General features: G+C 35.5%; 1 protein-coding gene and 1 long non-coding RNA gene across 2 annotated transcripts; one reads left to right on the forward strand and one right to left on the reverse strand.

Annotated features, from left to right (window-relative positions):
* Positions 1-2,725: 2,725 nt before the first annotated feature.
* LOC145606108 (uncharacterized) lies at positions 2,726-3,790 on the reverse strand. Its single transcript, XR_014105217.1, has 2 exons — positions 3,453-3,790; positions 2,726-2,978 (listed from the first exon to the last, which is right to left on the reverse strand). It is a non-coding gene; the product is annotated as an uncharacterized LOC145606108 (long non-coding RNA).
* A 2,279-nt stretch (positions 3,791-6,069) lies between these two features.
* Positions 6,070-15,526, forward strand: LOC145604149 (uncharacterized). The gene is made up of 5 exons (XM_081660099.1): positions 6,070-6,132; positions 6,358-7,089; positions 8,049-8,801; positions 12,794-13,759; positions 13,898-15,526. The coding sequence occupies exons 1-5, from the start codon at positions 6,070-6,072 to the stop codon at positions 15,524-15,526; spliced, it is 4,143 nt and encodes a 1,380-aa protein (XP_081516225.1).
* Positions 15,527-21,088: the final 5,562 nt, after the last annotated feature.

A 21,088-nucleotide genomic window follows, 5' to 3' on the forward strand; every position in this document is an offset into this window, starting at 1 on the left:
GAACGTGAAGGGGAGAGGGGAGGGCCGTGAGTGAGGAGAGTGTTTAGGGTTTTGGGGCTTGGTTGCTTCTTTCACAATCTACTGTATGTTGATTGTTACTGCTTACTTGCAACCCTAGGCATGGATCTTATTTATAGATCACATCTCTAAATAAGAGCCCATGTCAAAAGCCCAAAACCCTTATCCTAAACACACTACTCTAGCCCAACACTCTACATGGTATGTCATAATCTCATGAGGCCTATTAATGGGCCTCTTACTTGTTTAACCCAATACCCTTGTTGTGTGACCTCATAGGATCCATTCTATAAGGCTTTGGGCTATTTAACTAACCCAAAGATCAATTATCATATCTAGCACCAGATATTGACGACCCTATAGAATGAACTTATTATCTCCATAATAGTGATCCTTGATATATCTAGTAATTGCACTTATCGAAGTTCTCTTTCTTTAAAATATTCTCTTAAAAAAATCATTATGTTTTTTTCTAGTAATTTTTAAAAATATCTAGTGATAAAATTCATCTTTAATGATTGTCTTGTATTTGTTGTGAGGTTCTTTATTGATTGTCTTGTTTATTTCATTACATAATATAATCATAATCTTTATTAATATTACAAATAATTGTTCTTTATTACTTGATGAGAGGGTTCAAGAATATCGTTATCAACCTTCATGATCCTAATTTTTTTAAAAAATAAAAACACAATTAGATGACAATTAATATAATATAAAAAATACAAACTAATACAAAGTATATGATATTCAAAATAAATATCATAATAATTAAAAATGATGTTGTTTCCAAAAAAAAAAGGACGTTGGAAACTAATTTTAATTGAGTTCCAAAACATATGTATGTAAGAGTTAAGTTCAAAAAACATAAGAGGTAAATTCAATAAACACAAGCCCTAAAACGCATAAGCTTAACAAAATGATCAAGAACCTTATAATACATAAGAGATAAAAAAAAAATAAAAAAACAAAAACAATTATAAAACAAATGAATGCCTCAAAAGAATGTAGAAGTGATAAAAAAAATAAAAATAAAATAAAAATAAAATAAAAAACAAAAAAAAAATTATAAAACAAATGAATGCCTCAAAAGAATATAGAAGTTTATTAAACAAACGAACATGAACATATTAGAACACATTGCTTAAGTAAAAAAGAACAAACTTTGAATTATTGAAAGCCAAAGAATACTTTTTAATCTACACATCTTGAATAATACGAAGTATATAGGTTAATAAAACTCAAAAAACGAATTCATGAAATGCTAACAATTAAATATACATTAAAAAATTAAAAAGAACATTCATTATAATTTGAGTAATATCTTCTTCTACTGACGAAAATAACATAAATTCTGAAAAATGTAAATTCTAGTAATAACTGAAAATTAATCATTAATTATTGTTTTAAAAAAAAATTATTGATTATTACAATTAAAATCAATATTGATCTTACATTATTTAAATTTAAATTCTAAAACAACAACAATAATAAAAATTAAATATGTTTGTTAAAATATAGAAATAATCTTCTCCTTTGGATTCAAACTCGACAATTTCATCATCATCATAAAAAAACTACCTCATGCATGATCAACTATTGTAAATCTATCTACAATCCGAATGTGGATGAAATACGTCATGGGTCACATTTTCGCTATAACGTTCTATCTCTCTATCTAAATATTCAGGGCTTGTTCACATTTACTAAACTGAATTAAATTGATTGGAGCTGAACTGAATTGAGCTGGACTGAATATTTTATGAGAGAGGAAAATTAGGATCTGAACTGAACTAAAATGAACTAATTGGAGCTGAACTGAACTGAATTGAAATTAAGTAAATGTGAACAGACCCTTAATTTATGTGTGTTTTTAAAATTAAAAAAATGAATGAACGTGGATAAAATCTAATTAAAAAAAAGTATAAATATGAAAGGGAATGACATAAAACTTTAATTAAGGAATCAAAATGGTAATTACTTTTTAAAAATAAAACATTACAGTTCACGCTAAAGTTTTACACGGGATCATCCTAGTGTATAGGAATATTCACCCTATAAACAATTCTACCTTTCGATTATTCCAAAATATATAATCCCACTTTTGAAAAGATCCATTACAGGTTGGTGATCGGTTTTCTTAGGTTCTTTGCCATGTGTTGATTTTTAATAGGTTTATTAATTTTATATAAGTTATAAAAAAAAAAAAAACAAAGCCCCTAACAAAAAACCCATTGACCACCTCTTCCCCACTCTGCGCTGCCCTAAAAGGCCACCCCCTTCCCCTCCTTATCGCTGCCCTGAACTTCCCCAACAACCCCACTGTATCCTCTTCTTCCCCTTCAAATTTAAAGTTGAATCTGACACTAGGCGAAAAAACAAGTTGGCCACCGGTTCAAAACCCCCCTATGCCACCGGTTTTGAACCGGTGGTCATTTGGGGGGTGGCAATACCCAGAAGAAAGGCCACCGGTTCAAAACCGGTGGCAAAACAGCTAATTGCCACCGGTTAACCGGTGGTATTAATTATTATGGCCACCGGTTAACCGGTGGCAATAATCAATTCCCACTTTTTTTTTTGATATTAAATTTAATGCCACCGGTTAACCGGTGGCAATTCTCCCTATATATATATATATATATATTTTTAATTCACTTGAAATTCCGAACAATTAAACCCAAAAAAAAAAAATTCCAACATCAAAATATAAATCGAATATCATATTATCATTCAATATATAGTCTCGCAAACTTACAACATATAATCAAAAAAGAAAATTACAATATAAATCGATATAATTGAAGTATCGTACAATTACAACATATAAATAAATAAAATACAATATAAACCAAAACAAAAAAAAATTACAACATCAAAATAAAAAAAAAACCATACAACATCTAAATCAATATTCCTAAATCTTGATTCTTCGATTCAAGATCTAAATTAAATCAATATACCTGCATCAATTAAAACAAAAAAAGTAAAATGATTAAAATATATAAGCTGCGAGAAAAAAAAAAAACCTCAGAAACATGTACTGAAATATTTAAGAAACCAAGAAGATCGAATTATACCCAGAAAAAAACCCAGAACATGTACTAAAATATATAAAAAAAAACCAGAAGATCGAAAAAAAAAATCAGAACATGTACAAAAATATATAAAAAAACCCAGAAGATCGAAATATACCCAGAAAAAACCCAGAAAAAAGAATGTACCCATAATTAAATCTGAACTAGATTTAAAAAACCCAGAAAAATTCGATTGAAAAATAAAAAAAATTCGATTAAAATCGAATTAAAATCAAATAAATATCGAAAAAATCAACAAGAATCGAATAAAATCAACAAGAATCGAATAAAATCGATTAAAATCAAATAAATATCGAAAAATCGGATTAAAATCAGATTAAAAATCGATTAAAATCAAACCTTAACCTCGATTAAAGTCGGTGTTGCTCATGCATGTGTTCGTTGTGGTGGTGGTGTTCTTGTTGCGGTAATGGCCTACGAATTGTTGCGGTGGTGGCCTTTGAATTGTTGCGGTGGTGGTCTTCGAGGTGGTGGAAAAATTGGTGTTGGTGGAGATCGAAGAAGATGAGAAAGAGAAGGAGGAGAGGGGAGAGAGGAGAGAGAAAGAGAAGGAGGAGAGGATGAAGGAGAAGATCGAGGGGAGAGGGGAAGCTTCAATTCACAGATCGAAGAGGAGAATGAGACTGATTGAGGAGAGAGAAAGAGAATGAGGAGAGAGAAAGAGAATGAGGGGTGTGTGAACGGCTGATGTGGGTTAAATTGTAGGGTTTGGGGTATTTAAAGGGTTGATTTTGTCTTCCCAAAAAAAAAAAGTCCGGTTTTTTTTATATTAGTAAGCCACCGGTTCAAAACCGGTGGCCTTTCCAATTTTTGCCACGGGTTTGGTTGAACCGGTGGCCATTGTTCTTTGCCTCATCCCGCCACTTAATTAAGCCACCGGTTTTCAAAAACCGGTGGCCAATGAGCGTTGTATTTTTCAATTTTTCTACTAGTGTGAGCAGCGATGATGCATGTCTGATGGTGAAACAATGTCTGATGTTGATGATGGTGATGATGTTGTGGGGAAAAATGAAAAGGGGAGATGAGGCGGGCTCTAATGGGTTAGGGCTGGTGTTTTCGGGTTGGGGGCGGGTGTTTGCCTGTTTGGGGGGTGACTTGGGGGTTTTTATGGTGGGGTGGGTGTTTTGGGTGATGGTTAGGGTTTTCGGCATGGGCAGGGGGTAAAAAATTTTGTCACCATTGAGAATGTGCAATTCTTTATGGCTACCAAGCCCACCAATGAGAAATTCTCCAAAAAAAATTATAAAATTGGATGTTGTTTACAAAAATGATTGTATGTCCTTTACAAAATAGTCCATCAATCATCAATCAATCAATAACTATATACTAAAAGACACACCAACAATGACACGTGTCATCTTCTGGTGTGTCCTTAGTATATATTTTTGTTCACAAAAAAAAAAAAAAAAAAAAAAACTTTTTTAAAAATTCATAGAGAATATACGCAAATATTTCTTCCAAAAATTAAGAGAAATAATTATAAAATAATATATTTAGCAACTTAGATATCTAACCATTATATCTTTATATAAATTCCTTTATATGTATGATTATTTATAGTAAAAAATCATGAACATGTATCGTTCAAGCTAACATTTAATTAGTAAATGAAAACTTATCAAACATAGAATAAAAAATAATATGCCATTAGGGTTCTAAATATGAGAAAACTTGAATAAAAAATACAATATGCAATCATAAAGGATAAAAAATAATATTTTAAGTTGCTTGATTTGGAATAAAATAAGAAGTTTATTTTGGACCAAATTATTTATTATATATTTAAATATAATTTTAAATTAATAGATCGTAATAAAGAGTAAAAAAGCCGTATATGGCACGGATCTAACCTAGTTGTATGTTATTTATAAAACAGCTACTACTATATGTTCTTTTTAGGTTTTTTATCTGTACCAAAAAAGATACATGTGGCTGTATCTTAAAATTTTCACTTCCTATTAAGTATGCAACAAGATTCCAAAGGGACACTAATTTTGCTGATTTGTCATATTGATAGAAATCTATGCATAATTGGAAAATTGAAGAACCTGAAGATTCTCCAATTAAGACAATATATTGGTGTAGACGCTTATAATAGTGGATTACCGGAAGAGATCAGAGAGGTTCGTAACTTGAGACTATTGGATGTCTCCCTCTGGGAGAGGCTAGAAAGGATCCCTTGGAATGTGTTGTCGAGATTAACAAGCCTAGAGGAGTTACATTTTTCTTGTGATTATGCTATATGTATTGGTGTTGATGATGGTGAGGCAAGTTGTATTCTTGATCGGACTCAAAATGAGAAGTCCTTACCTAGTTTGACTGCCTTCTCTGGAAGGCTTAGTGGTGTCAAGACTGTCAACTCTCTTTCCCATTATCTTAGAGAGCTGCAGAGCTTTAACATAATTTTCAGTAATCGTAACACGTTGTTTAAACACCCCATCGGGGCAAGAAATTTGGAACTAGACTATCTTAATGGCAATTCAGTCAATCAGTTTTTTGATAAGTTGTTGCCAAGTTTGGAGTATCTTGGTATTGGTTCAATGGCGGGTATAAGCAACATGGTTCCTCGACTTGATGACAAAGGTTTTCAGAATCTTAGGCAACTCCGTCTTACAAATTGTAAGGATCTAGAGTATTTCATTGATAACAGTGTTACAACACCAGTGCTGCCTTCTCCTACATCCCAGGTACTCCCGAATTTAGCTGAAATAGAATTAAATTACATGTATCAGCTGAGGAAGATGTGCAATGGGCCACCTCCACCTAATTGTCTGGGGAAGATAAAAGTTTGCTTGCCTTAACAGTTGCCCAATGTTGAAGAATGTAATTCCAGACTTGCTTCCAGTTGGATCACAATTAAAACGGTTGTGGATACAAAATTGTCATGGACTGGAGAACGTGTATGATGTGCCAATTACATGCTAAACATGACCTCCCGCTGCTCTATCCTACAATCATGGAGATGGAGTTAAGATGCCTGAAGAAGCTCAAGAGTATTTGGAAGTTGCCTGACCAACTGGTATGAGCAAGCACAGCTTTTCAATTTGCTTAAGTTACTATGTATTGAAGTAATGTATGAAAATATAAAAATTGCTTAATTTGAAAGTAACCAATTGGTACGGAGGATGATGGTCAAGGTCTAGGCCTAGGTTTTCTTTATGCTTCTAATTCTATACATTATTGCTAAGTTTGAATGGCTTTTGATTTATGCTATGATCTAAAGTTTGGCCTTTAATTATTGTAGGGAAAGCAAGAGCTTGAAGCAATGGTTAGCAGCTTCCAGTCTCTGCGTAAGATGAAGATCCATGACTGCAATGAATTAGAAGAGATTTTCACGCTTATTGAGTTCAAGCATCGGAAGTATGATGGACTACTCTCAGAGTTGGTTAAATTAGAGTTGGTTAACTTACCAAAACTGAAGTACATATGGAAGGGTCCTCACCAAGCTTACTCTCTCAACAATCTCACCAACATTCACTTGAACAAATGTAATGGGTTGACTTGTCTATTCACCTCTACTTCTGTTCGGAGTTTGGATAAGTTACAATGTCTCAAACTCGTTGAATGTGGAGCACTGGAAACAATTATTAAGCTAGATGATCCATCTGAACAGATGAGCTTCCTTGAAATCAAACAGATTCACATAGAATCTTGTGAGAAATTGGAGAGCATTCTGCCAATATCCTTAATTGTTGGGGACCGCCTTCCAAAGTTGGAGAGCATGTTCATACAAAATTGTATTCAGCTTAAGCAAGTTTTTAGTGATGGGGATGTTAATATGCCTGATGTTGGGATGATCAAGATGGACAAGCTCCTGTGTTTAGCCCTACTAGATTTGCCGAGCCTATATCGGCTCTTGCCTGAGAACTACAATCTAAATTTCCCAGCTCTCTCTAAATTAAAAGTCAACTCATGGTTCATAACCAAACTACTAGTCACTAAGCATGCTGGTGGTCTCATACCAACGGAAGATATGGTATTTCTTTCTCTTTTCTTATGCTTTGACAGTCTATTTTATCATTTCGTATGAGGTAGTGCTGCTAACGTATTATCAAATCATAGTTAGTGCCTTAGTGGTACCATCTGCTCCAAGTGTGACCAAATGAATAGGGTGTGTTATATTCATGAATTTTTTACTATACGAACTTATTAAAACTTATTACTCTCTCCGTTTTATAATAATCTCAATATTAGAAGCTGTACAAAGTTTAAGGAAAAAATTATAGGGTGGGATCAATAGGGAAATTTTATAATATAAAGTATGATTAGTGAGGATATATATAATTGTAGTATGAGATAGAAAAAAAAAACAAAAAAAAGTAGTGTAAGTGGAGTTCTATTAGTAGGAGAAAAACATAATAAATAATAGCAGGTCCTTATTAAATAAAGAAGTGTTGATGTTATTATAAAACAGATGTTAAATGAAAGTGTTGCGATTATTGTTACGAACAGAGGAAATAATAACCAATTTCTACTGTTGCCGTTAAGGGCACTACGTACCTTTCATTAAGGATTCTTGCACACGGTCACACACAACTTGAAAAACCATGCATTTTGGTTATTTTAGTTTGTTATCATGAGAAGCTGAAAACCTAGTGGATAAATGGGAGGAAGTTCCAGTTAATCAATTTGATAAACAAAATTTGTTTATCAAATGGCAAAATGGTAAATAAAACAACATAAATGCACAGTTATCATGGCATTTTCGTAAATATATCAACAACAGTGGGACCCATATTTAATAAAAAGTTGTTGATTTATTTACAATTGTGCCATTTGATAAACAAATTTTGTTTATCAAATTGATAAACTTGAATTTTCCCGATAAATGGTAAATTGTGCAATAAAATATTTACTGCTTATCTTTCTTTGTCTGACATTCATAATATGATTTTTCTACCATTTGTATATTGAGTAGCTGTCTCTGTTTGACAGATATTGCAAGAAGAAATGCCTGCAAATGCCCAGATTATCCTTAAGCCGTTATCCTTGCGAAGAAGTAAAAATCATGAGGACGATCCTTTTTACTTTAAGGAAGGAGTGTTCCTTAATCTTGCTGAGGTTGTTGAAGAAAGTAATGATATGTTCATGAAGGAGACCCATGTGTCGTCTAAGCACATTTTCTTCGAGGAATCTATTAATTCTGCATTGTTGCGTCTCCCTCTTGACGACCATCTTGCATCTATAAGCTTCAATAAACTGCAAACAGTTAACATATATGGATGTTACAAGTTGAGAAGCCTATTCACCCTCTCCATGCTCAGAGCTCTCCCTGAACTACGAGTCCTTAAGATTAGGTATAGTACTAAGCTGGAGCATATAATTGACACCAATGATGAAGACTGTTCAAATGTTTCTGAATCCGCATGCTTTCCTAGACTGGAATGGATTTCCATAGAATATTGTAACAATTTAAGAAGTATATGGCCGCTTTCATTGATAGAAGCTCTTTCATGCCTCCAAAAGCTGCTAGTAAGGGACGCTAAAAAGCTAGAGTACATAATAAGTGATGACATAAGAAATGGAAATGATTGCAGAGAGTTCCAGGTGATTAAGCTTCCCAACCTCCAAAATCTGGAACTCTATGGGGTGCCAAGTCTTGTGAGCGTCACTCCAGACAATTACCATGTTGATTGCCCCTGTTTGCGAAGTCTATGTTTCTATAACAAATGGAATTCTTCAGGACAGGTACGTGCATATTAAACCACACTTGTACATAACTCCTGTAGTAACCTACCTATATATATATATATAGAAAATTATTACCTTTAATTTCTAACTTTTTAGGCTGCTAAAAGATAAACCTTTATATTTCCTCCATTATATTAATTGACACATTTTATTTAGACGCTTTTACAATCTAATCTGCTTTAATCATATCATATTACTAATATATAAAGCCGGTCTCGCAGTCAGGCCACGAGACAGCAATAATTGGGATTCCAGTTATTCACCATGTGTCACGCCACATAGGCAAAACTAGGTTTTATTGTGACACACTCAGTAAATGAATTTTGGATAGATTTTTCAAAATAAAATTGTTATAAAAAGTTTTTTTGTTGAGATACTTCTAATATTTCAGGTATATAATATTAATTATAATTTTTTAAAAATATCCTATAACTCGAATATATTTCTATCATAAAATTCTTTTTAAAAAGTTCTTTAAAATAAGATCCTCATAATATATTAATTTATTTTAAAAAATTATAGTGAATATTAGTAAAAAAAAATACTTTCAATAAAAATAATTTTAAGTTAATAATAACATAGATGTATTTAATTTATTAAAAAAAATAGAGAATATGAAAAAAAAAATGAGCAAATAGTTAATTTAATTTGGGAAATGAGCAATCAATTTCCCAAATTAAATTTAATAGATGTATTTAATTTAATTTGAAAATTAGCAATCAAATTTTTTATCATTTAGCAACAAACTAAGCAAATAGTTAGTTGAATCTTTAGTTGCTAATATCACAAATGAGAAAAAACTTAATTGCTCATTTGTCAAATGACAAAGATTTCTTTAATAATTCATTAAATCAAAAGCATTTCTTTGCTCATTTAAGAAATGAGCAATCATTAGTTTGCTCATTTGTCAAATAAGCAAATAAAAAGTTACTCGTTTGTAAAATAAGCAAACATCTAATTGGGCAAAATAAGCTAAAAAGCTCTTTAAAAATATCTTTACCAAACAAGGCCTAGTCTCCAATTCAATTTTTTTTTTTTTTTTATTACACTTTTCAACTTTTGTAATAAATTGACCTACTCGTAACTTATTTCCATACAACTTCGAGGTAGTCAAGTAAATGCTATTGAAAAATATGGAGGGAATACTCAATTGTTATTAGATTAATAGATTTGATAAGTTAGTATAATTTATGTAAACATATCCCTACCTTATAAAAAGTAGAAAGATAACTCTTAAAAATAATGTGCTACCAACTATACCCTCAAAAATATGTACAAAATCGTGTACAAAAATGTGTATTTACTTTTTTACCCTCATTAATATGTTTACTCTCATTAATATATTTAATGGTTTTTTTTATCATTAAACATATATATCATCAATTAATTCAAAGTTTTTTTTAACAAAAACTTGTAATGCCTTTTTTTAATTAAAAAATTATAAAGCTTTGTACATTATATGTTGTACATCGTATGTTATTATTATTATTTAAAAAGAATAAAAAAGAAATTCTCAATGGTACTCTTGAATTTTTTATTTTTCTCAATGGTAAACATCAAAGAATTAAATTATCTTTGGTAATCAACAATTTGTGTGATTAATTCAGTGGTAATATTAACGAGATTAACTTATATTTATAAGCCTAACTATGGTTTACTAAAGGCAAAATGACTAATATGCCCTTGAAAATCAGATTTTCCTTTATTTTTTAATTAACAAATAAATTATTTTAAAAAAAATTAAGAAAAATTCACCAACCACACTTTCCCCCATCCACCATCGCCAACCCCCGGCCTCCAGCCTCAATCCCCCATCCCCTGGCGCCAGCCGTGCCCAGACCCTCCGGCGTCGGCATTGCACGAACCACCTACCCCCCTCCTTACCCCCACAAAACTCTAAACTCTTTAAAAAAAAACCATCCCCAACCCTCGAAAAACCCCAACTGGATCCCCCAACGGCAAACGTCAGTCCCCATCAACCTTGTTGATCTCGACCTAAGGTTCGTGAAATTAGCTCCAGATTCATGTACGAAGACTCTATTTAACCAAGAGACAAATTATTTTTACTCATTAGTGGTTGCTCTTCTTATTTACAATCTTGTTGTCCTTTAATTACAACTATTGTTAAGGTTTATAAGCTTTTGAATTGTACATTATTTGATGGCACGCACATAAACAACATTATGGAATTTAAATGACATTCATATTCAATAGTGATATTTGAGCAGATGTTATCAAGAGGTATAAATAACTTTAAAATCGAGGGAAATTGATGATAGGAAAAAAAAAATGGTATTAATTATGAGAGAATTTAAGGAGGAAAAATATAACTAAGTGGTTATTGCTTTAGTATTAATTAGATATAGATATAGATATTAGATGGTCGTAGAACATTGAACTTACATTATTAAGTTTTTAGTTGCAACGAATATTCACATATTATTACTCCGTACGACCAAAGCTCACAAAAAATTCGTTTGAAGAAAAATTGAAAATTTCATTATACACCCAGGTGTACCATGAGCATGATACACCTGGTCAAAATGCATGAGTTATAAAAATGCAGAAAGAACATTGTATACAAATACAAAGTACACGAGAAAAAAAAATCAAAACATTTTTATTCCTTATTCATTATTTACATTCCATATTACTTTTGATAAACACAATTTTATTTTTTTTATTTTTTTTGTTAAGAGAAAAAAATTTGGTTTATAGAGAGAGAAACTATGGTTCCCTCAAAAAAAAAAAAAAAAAAAAAAAAAAAAAAGAGAAACTATGTTAAATTTTGAATTTCAAAGTGATTTAATGTTATTTCGGAGTTGATTTTATGGTTTTGGTGAATCATTTATTGAAAGATCGATGTAATTGACAAATTTGTTGTTGAGATAAAAGGTATCTATTTTTATGTTTTGATGTTATTTTCTAAGGTTGAAGATGATGTTCTTCCTATTTTGATCAATGTTCTTTTATCATTTTTTTTTAATTGCAATAAAATATGTTTTAAGTCTAATCAATATGTTCTTTAAGTCTAAACTATATGTTCTTTACAATACAAACAATGTTCTTTGAGGCAATATATATTAATCATGTTCTTTGGTTATAATAATACAAATTATGTTCTTTGGGTATAATAATACACATTATGTTCATTTTACTTATATAATATGTTCTTTTATTTTGATTTTCTAAAAATTAAGAAAGAAATTTTGAATTATATTTGTGTAAAATTAATTTTAGATAGAGAAATTGTTTATATCTAAATATTTTCTAATTCAAATGTAATATTTTGAAATGATTTGACATTAAATTATTAATGAAACTCAATTTATAATTATCTTTTACCTTTTTGATAATAAGTATCTCATAATATACCGTGTTCTTTATATTTCAGTGATATGTTCTTTTATAAATTCATAATGTACTTGATAATTATTTGCTATGTTCTTTCCACTTTAATCCCGAGTGTACAAACCACTAATTGAGAAAAATATGCTATGTTATTGAATCATGCAAATCAATTAAAAGTTCTAAACTAACAATAGCTTAAGATATGAAGAGATGCAAATCAATTAAATGTTATTTAATAAAAATTTTGAAATAACACTGTCAAACTTTTGAAGGTTTAAAAAATAATTGTCATAAAAGTTTTTGGTGGCTTTCTTATATTTCTACAAAGCCACCGTATAGGCACAAAAATCAAATTGTACGTATTAAAACTATCAGGTCTACCACCCAAACTAAAGGTGTAAATACTCGTCAATACAACTTTTACTTTTATGCAAGAGCTACCCCTCGCACAAATCGCGTGCGTAGGACACCCTAGTTTAGATAAGTGGGATTTTATTAGGTTTCCCTCAATTTGTGATTTTATTAATTACTCCATACTTAGTTTTGCTAGCATCAATGTTAGTGTTTTTCATTTCAAGCACTAAATCAAAATCGGATCTATTATGCAAATGTCAAGAGATTTATGTTATTATTTGCAGGAAGAACAAAAATGGCATAAATCCAAGAGACTTTTACCAATTAAAGCATCGCAAAGTTTAATGGATATAAAAAGTTTAGAGCTCAATTTCTTTGAAGCTGTACATGAGGTGTTTGATCTTAAAGCAGGTCAACAACCAGTCCTTGAAAAATTAGAAGTGTTGAAGTTACACCAGTTTCCAGATCTGCAGTACATATGGAAGGAACCCACTAGATTCATCAGGCTATCTAATCTCCGAGAAATCGAAGCATCCTATTGCGGGGCCATCAAAAGTCTCTTCCCACAGAGAGTTGCTCAAACTCTAAACTCTCTAACAACTATTACAGTTCGCTTCTGCAAGGAGTTGGAGCACATCATTGAGCCTAGTGATCTTGAAGATGAATCTGCGTCTTCTGGGCATGTCACATTATCCGATCTTAAAGAAATAGTAGTTGAAGATTGCATGGTTCTTCAAAGTATCTTCACTTTCAGCGTTGCTCAGACTCTTAGCTCTCTCACAACTGTAACAATACGCAACTGCGCAAAATTTAAGCATCTCATTGAACCTTATGATGATCTTCAAGATGAATTTGGAGAGGCTGAGACTTGTTTCCAGCAACTGGAAAAACTTGCAGCACACAATTGTAAGAATTTGCAAACTATATTTCCTCTCTCTTTGGTTTCAGCTCTCCCAGAGCTAAAACTCCTTGAAATCAATAGTTGCCCAATTCTAAAGACCCTATTTCAAGATGATGTTGGAGAGCAAAGGAATTCAACAAGCTTAGAGCATATACGTCTTCAAAATTTGAAAACGTTAATACTCATTGCACTGCCAAGCTTGAAAAGCATTGCCCCTCCGAGTTACCATGTGTTAATATGCTCTTCCTTGAGAAAGCTCTGCCTTCTGGACACCAAAGATGTGGTATACACCGACAGTGAAGATGAGGTATACACCGACACTGAAGATGTTGTATACATTGAAGATGAGGTAAAAATTCAATCACATCATGTAGTAAAATAAAATTGTTATATCTTTTGTATCACACGTAGTTGGATATACATAATATTCCACACAGAGTCTAAGGGAAAATCTTGATTATTTCTGTGTTCTTAATTTTATTGACAGGAAGTACGAACACCTTTGCAAGGGAAAATCTGTAAAAAGTCTATTGGAATTTTGCCACTCAGAGTAATGAATGAAGATGCTGTAATAAAGATTGAAAACTTTGATGCAGAGGAAGTGTTTAATCTGGAAGACTATGAAAATGGGCAAATTGGAGAATCCTCTTTTGCAAATTTGGTAAATTTGAGGCTCAGCTGCTTACCCAATCTAAAATACATATGGAAGGGGAGCACTAACTCCATGTATCTATGGTCACTTCGCCGTATCACAATAAACAACTGCATAGCCCTGGAAAGCTGTCTTTTCACACATAAAATGGCTCAAACTCTACAAAATCTTGAAATTATAGAGGTTTACAACTGCAATAAGCTAGAAAATATTTTTGAGCCAGGTTATGCTGAAGACCACGTTCAAGTTTCGTGCTTGTCAAAACTAATGAGCATAACTGTAGAAGGATTTGAAAAGCTTAGAACCATCTTCCCACTTTCCGCTGCTCAATGCTTTCCATGGCGTGAAAATGAAGATCATGAAGGACACAAAATAAGTACACTTTCAGCTGAATGCTTACCTAAGCTGACATCTCTCCATTTAGAAGGATGTGACAGATTACAGAGCATTTTTCCTCTCTCTATTGCTCGATGCTTGCCAAGTCTGAAAAAACTAATTGTTAAAGGATCACCCAAGTTAAAGCAAATTTTTGTTGAAGATCAAGAAGTATTTCAGGGTAGTGATTCAATTAAGCTTCCTGTATTGGAGAATATGCAGCTTGTAAATTTGCCCTGCCTCACCCAAGTCTTTCCAACAGGCTATGTTATGACATGCCCACCATCAGCATGGCTACATTTAGAAGAATGTGCAATGAGAGAGCCAAATTATTTGATGCATCTGCCTGATGTGCATGTTACAAATTGCAGTGTAGAAGTGTTGTTTGATGTTGAAGTTTTTGGTGAAATCTCAAGGCCTATTAATCTTCCGTTGCTATGCTTGAACCTGAATCAGTTGCCGAATTTAGCATGCATATGGAAGGGGCCTACTGAGTTGATTTGCCTATCGCGCCTTCGCGTTCTAAGAGTAAACAGTTGCATGGCCCTAAGGAATGGTCTCTTCTCAAGTACCCTTGCTCAAACTCTATGCTTGCTCGAAACTTTACAGGTGATCAACTGCAAGGAGTTGTTGAATTTGATTGAGCCGCCTTCTATTCATCCAAGTAACAGTAGTTCTGCAGTCATCAATTGCTTCGTCCCTCGATTGGTCTGTCTCCATGTAGAAGGATGTGACAGATTAAGGAAAATTTTTCCAGTCTCCGTTACAGTAAAACTTCCAAGACTACGGAAAATAACTATAAAAAGAGCACAGCTACTGGAGGAAATATTTGCAGCAGATTCAACGGTTGTAGGACACACAACTTTGATTGAGCTTCCTGAATTAACGGCTATGCATCTCGAAGAACTCCCTTGTCTCTACAGCTTCTGCCCTGAGGGTTATTATTTGAGCTTTCGGCCCGAATCTATAAACTTAGAGATAAGAAATTGTCCCTCGCTGGGCATCGTGCATGCTACATATGTTCCTCTTGGATTTGTGCCTCTCAATACCATGTGCCCCCCTCCAAATAAAAAAATAAAATATCGTTAAAAACTTGCTGAAGGCCTGCAACAGTATTAATATAAAATTTTATGTAATAATGAATGGCGCTGCTTTGATGGTGAAGGATGCAAGACTGCAAGTAGGAAGTTGATTATTTTTGCGTGTGGGTCAGTGGTCGAAGCTGCTAGCATACAATTTTTGGTTTTATTTTTAATCTTTTTAAGAAAGCCACTTAGCTTTCACATTTAATTCAGTTTCAAACACTATCCAGTAGGCATTATCTTTGATGTCTCCATATAGCGCTGTCCCATAGCATATGTGAGTCCAGTTGCAGTCACCTTTATTTTTTTTTTTTTTTTATTTTTTTTTTTTTTTTTTTGAGGGAAGTTGCAGTCATTGTTGAGATAGATAGATAGTTCAAACTTCAAATACTATGCTTCAAGATATTTTATTCAAAGATTGAAAGCTGAATGCCCATGTTTCATTTGTCTGAGTTAAAGTGAACTTATGATGGCTTCTTGACTTTCTTCAACTACCATCAGAATTAAGATAATGCAAAACGAGGGAAACTATTTTTTATTATGCAAAACGAGGCACTTGCGTTATTTTTTTTTCTAATTCCGAACACAATTTGGACCCTAAAACCTTAACCGAATATTTTGCGACACATAAACCGATGAAAAAGTTGAATCAAACTACAACTTACAATTTATAAGAAATTTTGGGCTACAATATGCAATTTTTTTGCAAAATACAAACTTTAAATGGCTGCAATTTACAAATTTTCTTTAGAAAATTAAGAGGAAAAAAAAAATGTACTTGGTACTCTGTATTGAAATTGAGGTACACTGCTCAATTCTCTAATTTACCTCTGATTTTACGCATTTTATTTATTAATTAGGACTCATTTAGGAGCCTATTTTCTTTTAATTAGAGCTATGAATTTCGAATTGACATTACTCAATTATGCTGCTTAGTGAAAAGATCCATCAACTTTCAGACTAGATATTTCATGTCGCACATAATTTTGTTCTTTTATTTTGCAGTTAAATTATTCTTTTACTTCTCTCAAAAAAAAATTATTCTTTTACTCCGTTTTGATTTAGCCTAGTCAGGTTGATGTGATTGTTTAGGCAAATCTTAATAGGGTAATCTAGGAATTTGCTTAGGGATTTAGGGGTAATAACAATCAAACCATAAATATCTGAAAGTGAATTGATCGTTGCTCTGTCATTCAATTGCTTGAGTATAAATATACAAGGTATGCGAGATATACTCGCTATGATTAGCTAGAAGTTAGGCTAAGATCATGCTGTGATTAAGGCTAATATCACGGCAAGATAAATACAATAACTACACTAATATATACAAAGTCAAAGAATATATTTCCATATATTCTAACAATATCAAATGCAATAACCAAGAACAATAATAAAGCATTAAGTAAGCAATTATATTAAAAGAGATCGAGTTTAGAGATACAATACTGAGAAAGGATAGGTGTAAGGAGGGTGTTCCCATCGTAGGGATCTTCTCCTTAGATGCCCATTGACCCTTTACAAGCTTAGGACTTTACATTTGTTAGGGTGTATTAGGATTTGAATTCCTGACTGTTTGGGGGACCTTGAATTAGAATTAATTGATCTTGTCATCACGCTTTTTTATAAGAAACAAGTAGGGAGTCGCCAATGAGTTTTTAGAAAAACTCATAAACCTCGTTCATGCCTTTCTCCCATGTGGAGTTCATGGGATAATTAGCACGAATCATAAGTTTACCCATGCCCAAATTGGTCAACATAAACCAGAAATAAGTTCGGGAGCGAGGGTACTAAAATAACGTTCCTTTTAGGGAGGAATCGTTATTCTAACCCTTATGCGGCCACTAATAGCTCTTCCTTTTTCACAATTTCATCACCAAACAATATATGCAACGCGATACCTAAAACTAAGTTAGTTGATTTTATTTACACGCATTAATCATGTAGGAATTACATTGCGAAAGTCGTTATTCTTATTTAATCAATATTCGTGAAAGAACAATAAATAAACAATATTTGCCTTGTCTTAAGTGATAAAACAACAATTATTTATTCAAATTCTAGTCTTGATTAACTAAACAGTACTATGCTAAATGGATTCTGATTTGGGTAAAAATACCCTAGGCCAGTTGGCCCAATCAGAGTCTGCCACGTGTCACTGGAAGGGGCGCCACCTTGGACCTCCCAGGGAACGACACGTGGCAGATGGATAAAAGGACCTGGGATTGGCGGCTTTCAGGCCCAAATCCCGAGGTCTGCAAAAGCTGCGTGAATATTCCCTGGGGCACGAAACCCTAGGGAGTGCACGTTTTTCGAGAAGCCTATAAATAGGAGATGACCTCCTCATTTATGGCTACGTACAAAAAACACGCATATACGTACACTAAAACCTTTTACACGCCTTACGAGGAATATTCAGTGATTACTAATCATTGTCAGAACTGTCACTCTCAAGAGAACAGTACACCCGAGCTCGGAATCCGAGCAGATAACCTTTTCGTTCCGCACCTTATTCTTCGGACCTGTACTAACTTTAGCTTCGGAGGCGGACCACCGACCACACGGTGCTCCGTTGTTTTGCAGGTACAGGTATCCAGGTGAGCATCCAGTCTCAGTGTTGTAACTCTCCCAAGGGACTCAAAAAACCCCGAAACATTTGGCGCCGTCTGTGGGGAGAGTACCTCTAAGATGGCCTCTTTGGAAACTGTACCAATTTCTGTAACCAACCGGCCTCCGGAAACCAATCGGCCACCGGAGACCAGACAGCCACCAGAGACCAATCGGTCTCTGGAAGAAGTATTGGTCCAATCGGACCATGATTCAGGTGACAACGGTGACGTTGAAACCTATACTGCCAGAGATGGGTCTCTTATCTCCAGGCGCATCCGCAGCAAGGAAAAGCGGGAGCGCCCTCACTCTCAGAATGCTCCGAGCAAACCAACCGGACATCCAAAGAAACCGGTTGATCCTACCCAGGCGGAAGGGTCAGACCCAGTAACCAGAGACGAGCTCATGAAGCTTGTGAGCACTCTCCGTGGTGAGATAAAACAACTCACCAAGAAGTCGGCTACCCCTGTAAAGGAGCAGTCGGCCAAGAAGTCATCCCAGACGGGCAAGCACAAATCGGTCAGGGACCGTCAGCCGACTCCTCATCCTAAGGAAACGGCTCGGCCTCAGTTTGACCTTTCAGACTCCGTTTCCTAGAAACGGTTGCAAGAAAAGCCATTCGGCATGTTCAGCCGGATGGTAACAAGAAAACCTTCTCTGATGCTCGACATTACATCGAGTAGAAGAGGAACGAGCTTTCAGAGTAGGCCTCAACGTCGACTTATCATGACAGCTTCCAGAATACCTCCCTGAGGTATTCACAATCTGTGCATGAGACTCCAATAAGCAGCCCTCGGGTTCAAGTTGGACCTCATGTAATTCAGCCGGCTCCATACATGGCTCAGCCATTGTACCAAACGCCTGCTCAACCTTACATCCAGCCTGCCTTCTTTGGAGGACAGGCGGCATGCGGCTATCAGCCCATGGATTGGCAGCTTAGGCTGCAGCACCTTGGAGATCAATCCTCTGCTTTCTCTAGTGAAATAACCGACGCCGAACAGCCGGCCAAGGTTAAAAATGTGTTGGTTGGAACCTATGATGGGACCACCAACCCTGAAGACCACTTGCTAGCATACACCCACCTCATGTATTTACAAGGGTTGGATGATGCCGCATGGTGTCACTGCTTTCCAGCCACCCTGAAGGGCATAGCCCAGCAATGGTTCGGCAATTTGCCGGCTGGTTTCCATGAAGATAAACACTGCCATTTCCATGAAGATATCGACCACGACACAAACGACTGTTTCAGCCTCAAACGAGAGCTTGACCGTCTGGCCGACAAAGGACAGCTGAAGTCCTATGTGAAGTCCAAAGTGACTTCAAAGGCGAATCAGGGGCAGTCCAAAAAGAAGGCTCCCCAGCCGACAGTTAGTACCGACACCGTTGAAGAGCCAGTATATACCATAGCAGGCGGATTCGCTGGGGGTGGCCCGACCATTCGGGGCACCAAGGACCATCTGAAAAAGATGATCCATTCTGTTGAAGAGGGAAAGGCGGCAGGCACATCCGCCTTCCCCGAGGTCATCATCACCGAAAAGGACAGAGGCAAGGTCCGTCGGCCGCATGATGACCCTGTGGTCATTGAATGCAAAGTGGCCAACCAACTGGTTGGTCGAATCTTGATCGACACAAGCAGCTCCTCTGACCTCATCAGCCTCAAATGCTTGTCCAATCTCAAGTACAAGCCAGACAGCATGATGGAGGTCTCCCACACCCTTGTAGGGTTTGGGGGAGGACTTGTGCACCCAGTCGGACGGATAGATCTGCCCATCCGCCTGGGGCAAAAGGGAAACGGTTGACATATGACCATTCGTTTCCTCGTGGTTGAAGAGCTTACTGCCTACAACCTCATCTTTGGTCGACCCACTCTGAACGAGTGCAAGGCCGTCATCATTCCTGCCCTCATGCTTGTTAAGTATGAGAAAGATGATGGCACAGTCGGTTCCCTTAACGGGGACCAAAAGACAGCTCGGGAGTGCTACCTCTCGGATGTCAAGCCCGCGGTCGCAGCAACCTTCCGGGGCAAACAAACAGTCGACCTTGATGATATCAGGGAAGACCAAGCGGCCCCACCAGCCGAGAAAAAGAGAAAGGTTGATCAACTGGTGGTGGTAAAAAAAGATAAGCAATAGCAATCACTGACCGGAGAACGGTCAGACGACCTCCGTCCCCAGCCGAGTGGTGAACACATTGATATCCCTCCGGACGACACTCGGCCAGAGCGAACTGTTAAGGTGGGGACGGTTGCATTTGCTAAGTTAGGTGACAGCCTGCACCAGCTTCTGAAGGAATTCAAAGACATCTTTGCCTTTGAAGTGGAAGAGATGTCTGGCATCAGCCCGGATCTCGCTGTCCACAAACTCGTCATGGATCCTAAAAAGAAGCCTATTCGGCAAAAGAAGAGAAATCACGGCGAAGAAAGAAGTCAGGCGGCAGCAGCTGAAGTTAAAAAGCTGCTGGACGCCAAGTTCATTCGGCCATGCAACTTCCCCGACTGGGTAGCTAACGTTGTGTTAGTAAAAAAGCCGAATGGGACTTGGCGGATGTGTGTTGACTACACCGACCTCAGCAAAGCATGTCCGAAGGATAGTTATCCATTGCCAAAGATCGACAGTCTGGTCGATTCAACAGCCGGACATGCCCTGATGAGTTTTATGGACGCCTATTCAGGCTTTCATCAGATCCCCCTGTGGAAAAAAGATCAAGAGAAGACGACATTCGTCACTGACCAGGGGTTGTTCTGTTATACTGTGATGCCGTTTGGTTTGAATAATGCGCCTGCTACTTTCCAGCGAATGATTAATACGGTCTTCATTAATCAGATTGGGAGGAATGTAGAAGCATACATTGATGACATGATAGTCAAATCCAAACAACAAGCGGGTCACCTTGCTGATCTCCGAGAAACATTCGCCACACTCAGGCGGCACAAGGTCATGCTAAATCCAAAAAAGTGTGTCTTTGG

This window comes from Chenopodium album, chromosome 22 (assembly GCF_948465745.1).
Source record: "Chenopodium album chromosome 22, dcCheAlbu1.1, whole genome shotgun sequence".
NCBI lineage: Eukaryota > Viridiplantae > Streptophyta > Magnoliopsida > Caryophyllales > Amaranthaceae > Chenopodium > Chenopodium album.

Excerpts from the sequence above, each read along its gene's own strand:
- LOC145604149 (XM_081660099.1), top strand. The coding sequence starts at position 6,070 with ATGGAGATGGAGTTAAGATGCCTGAAGAAGCTCAAGAGTATTTGGAAG. Across the intron at positions 6,133-6,357 it reads GGAAGTTGCCTGACCAACTG|GGAAAGCAAGAGCTTGAAGC; the intron begins GTATGAGCAAGC and ends TAATTATTGTAG. Across the intron at positions 7,090-8,048 it reads TCATACCAACGGAAGATATG|ATATTGCAAGAAGAAATGCC; the intron begins GTATTTCTTTCT and ends TCTGTTTGACAG.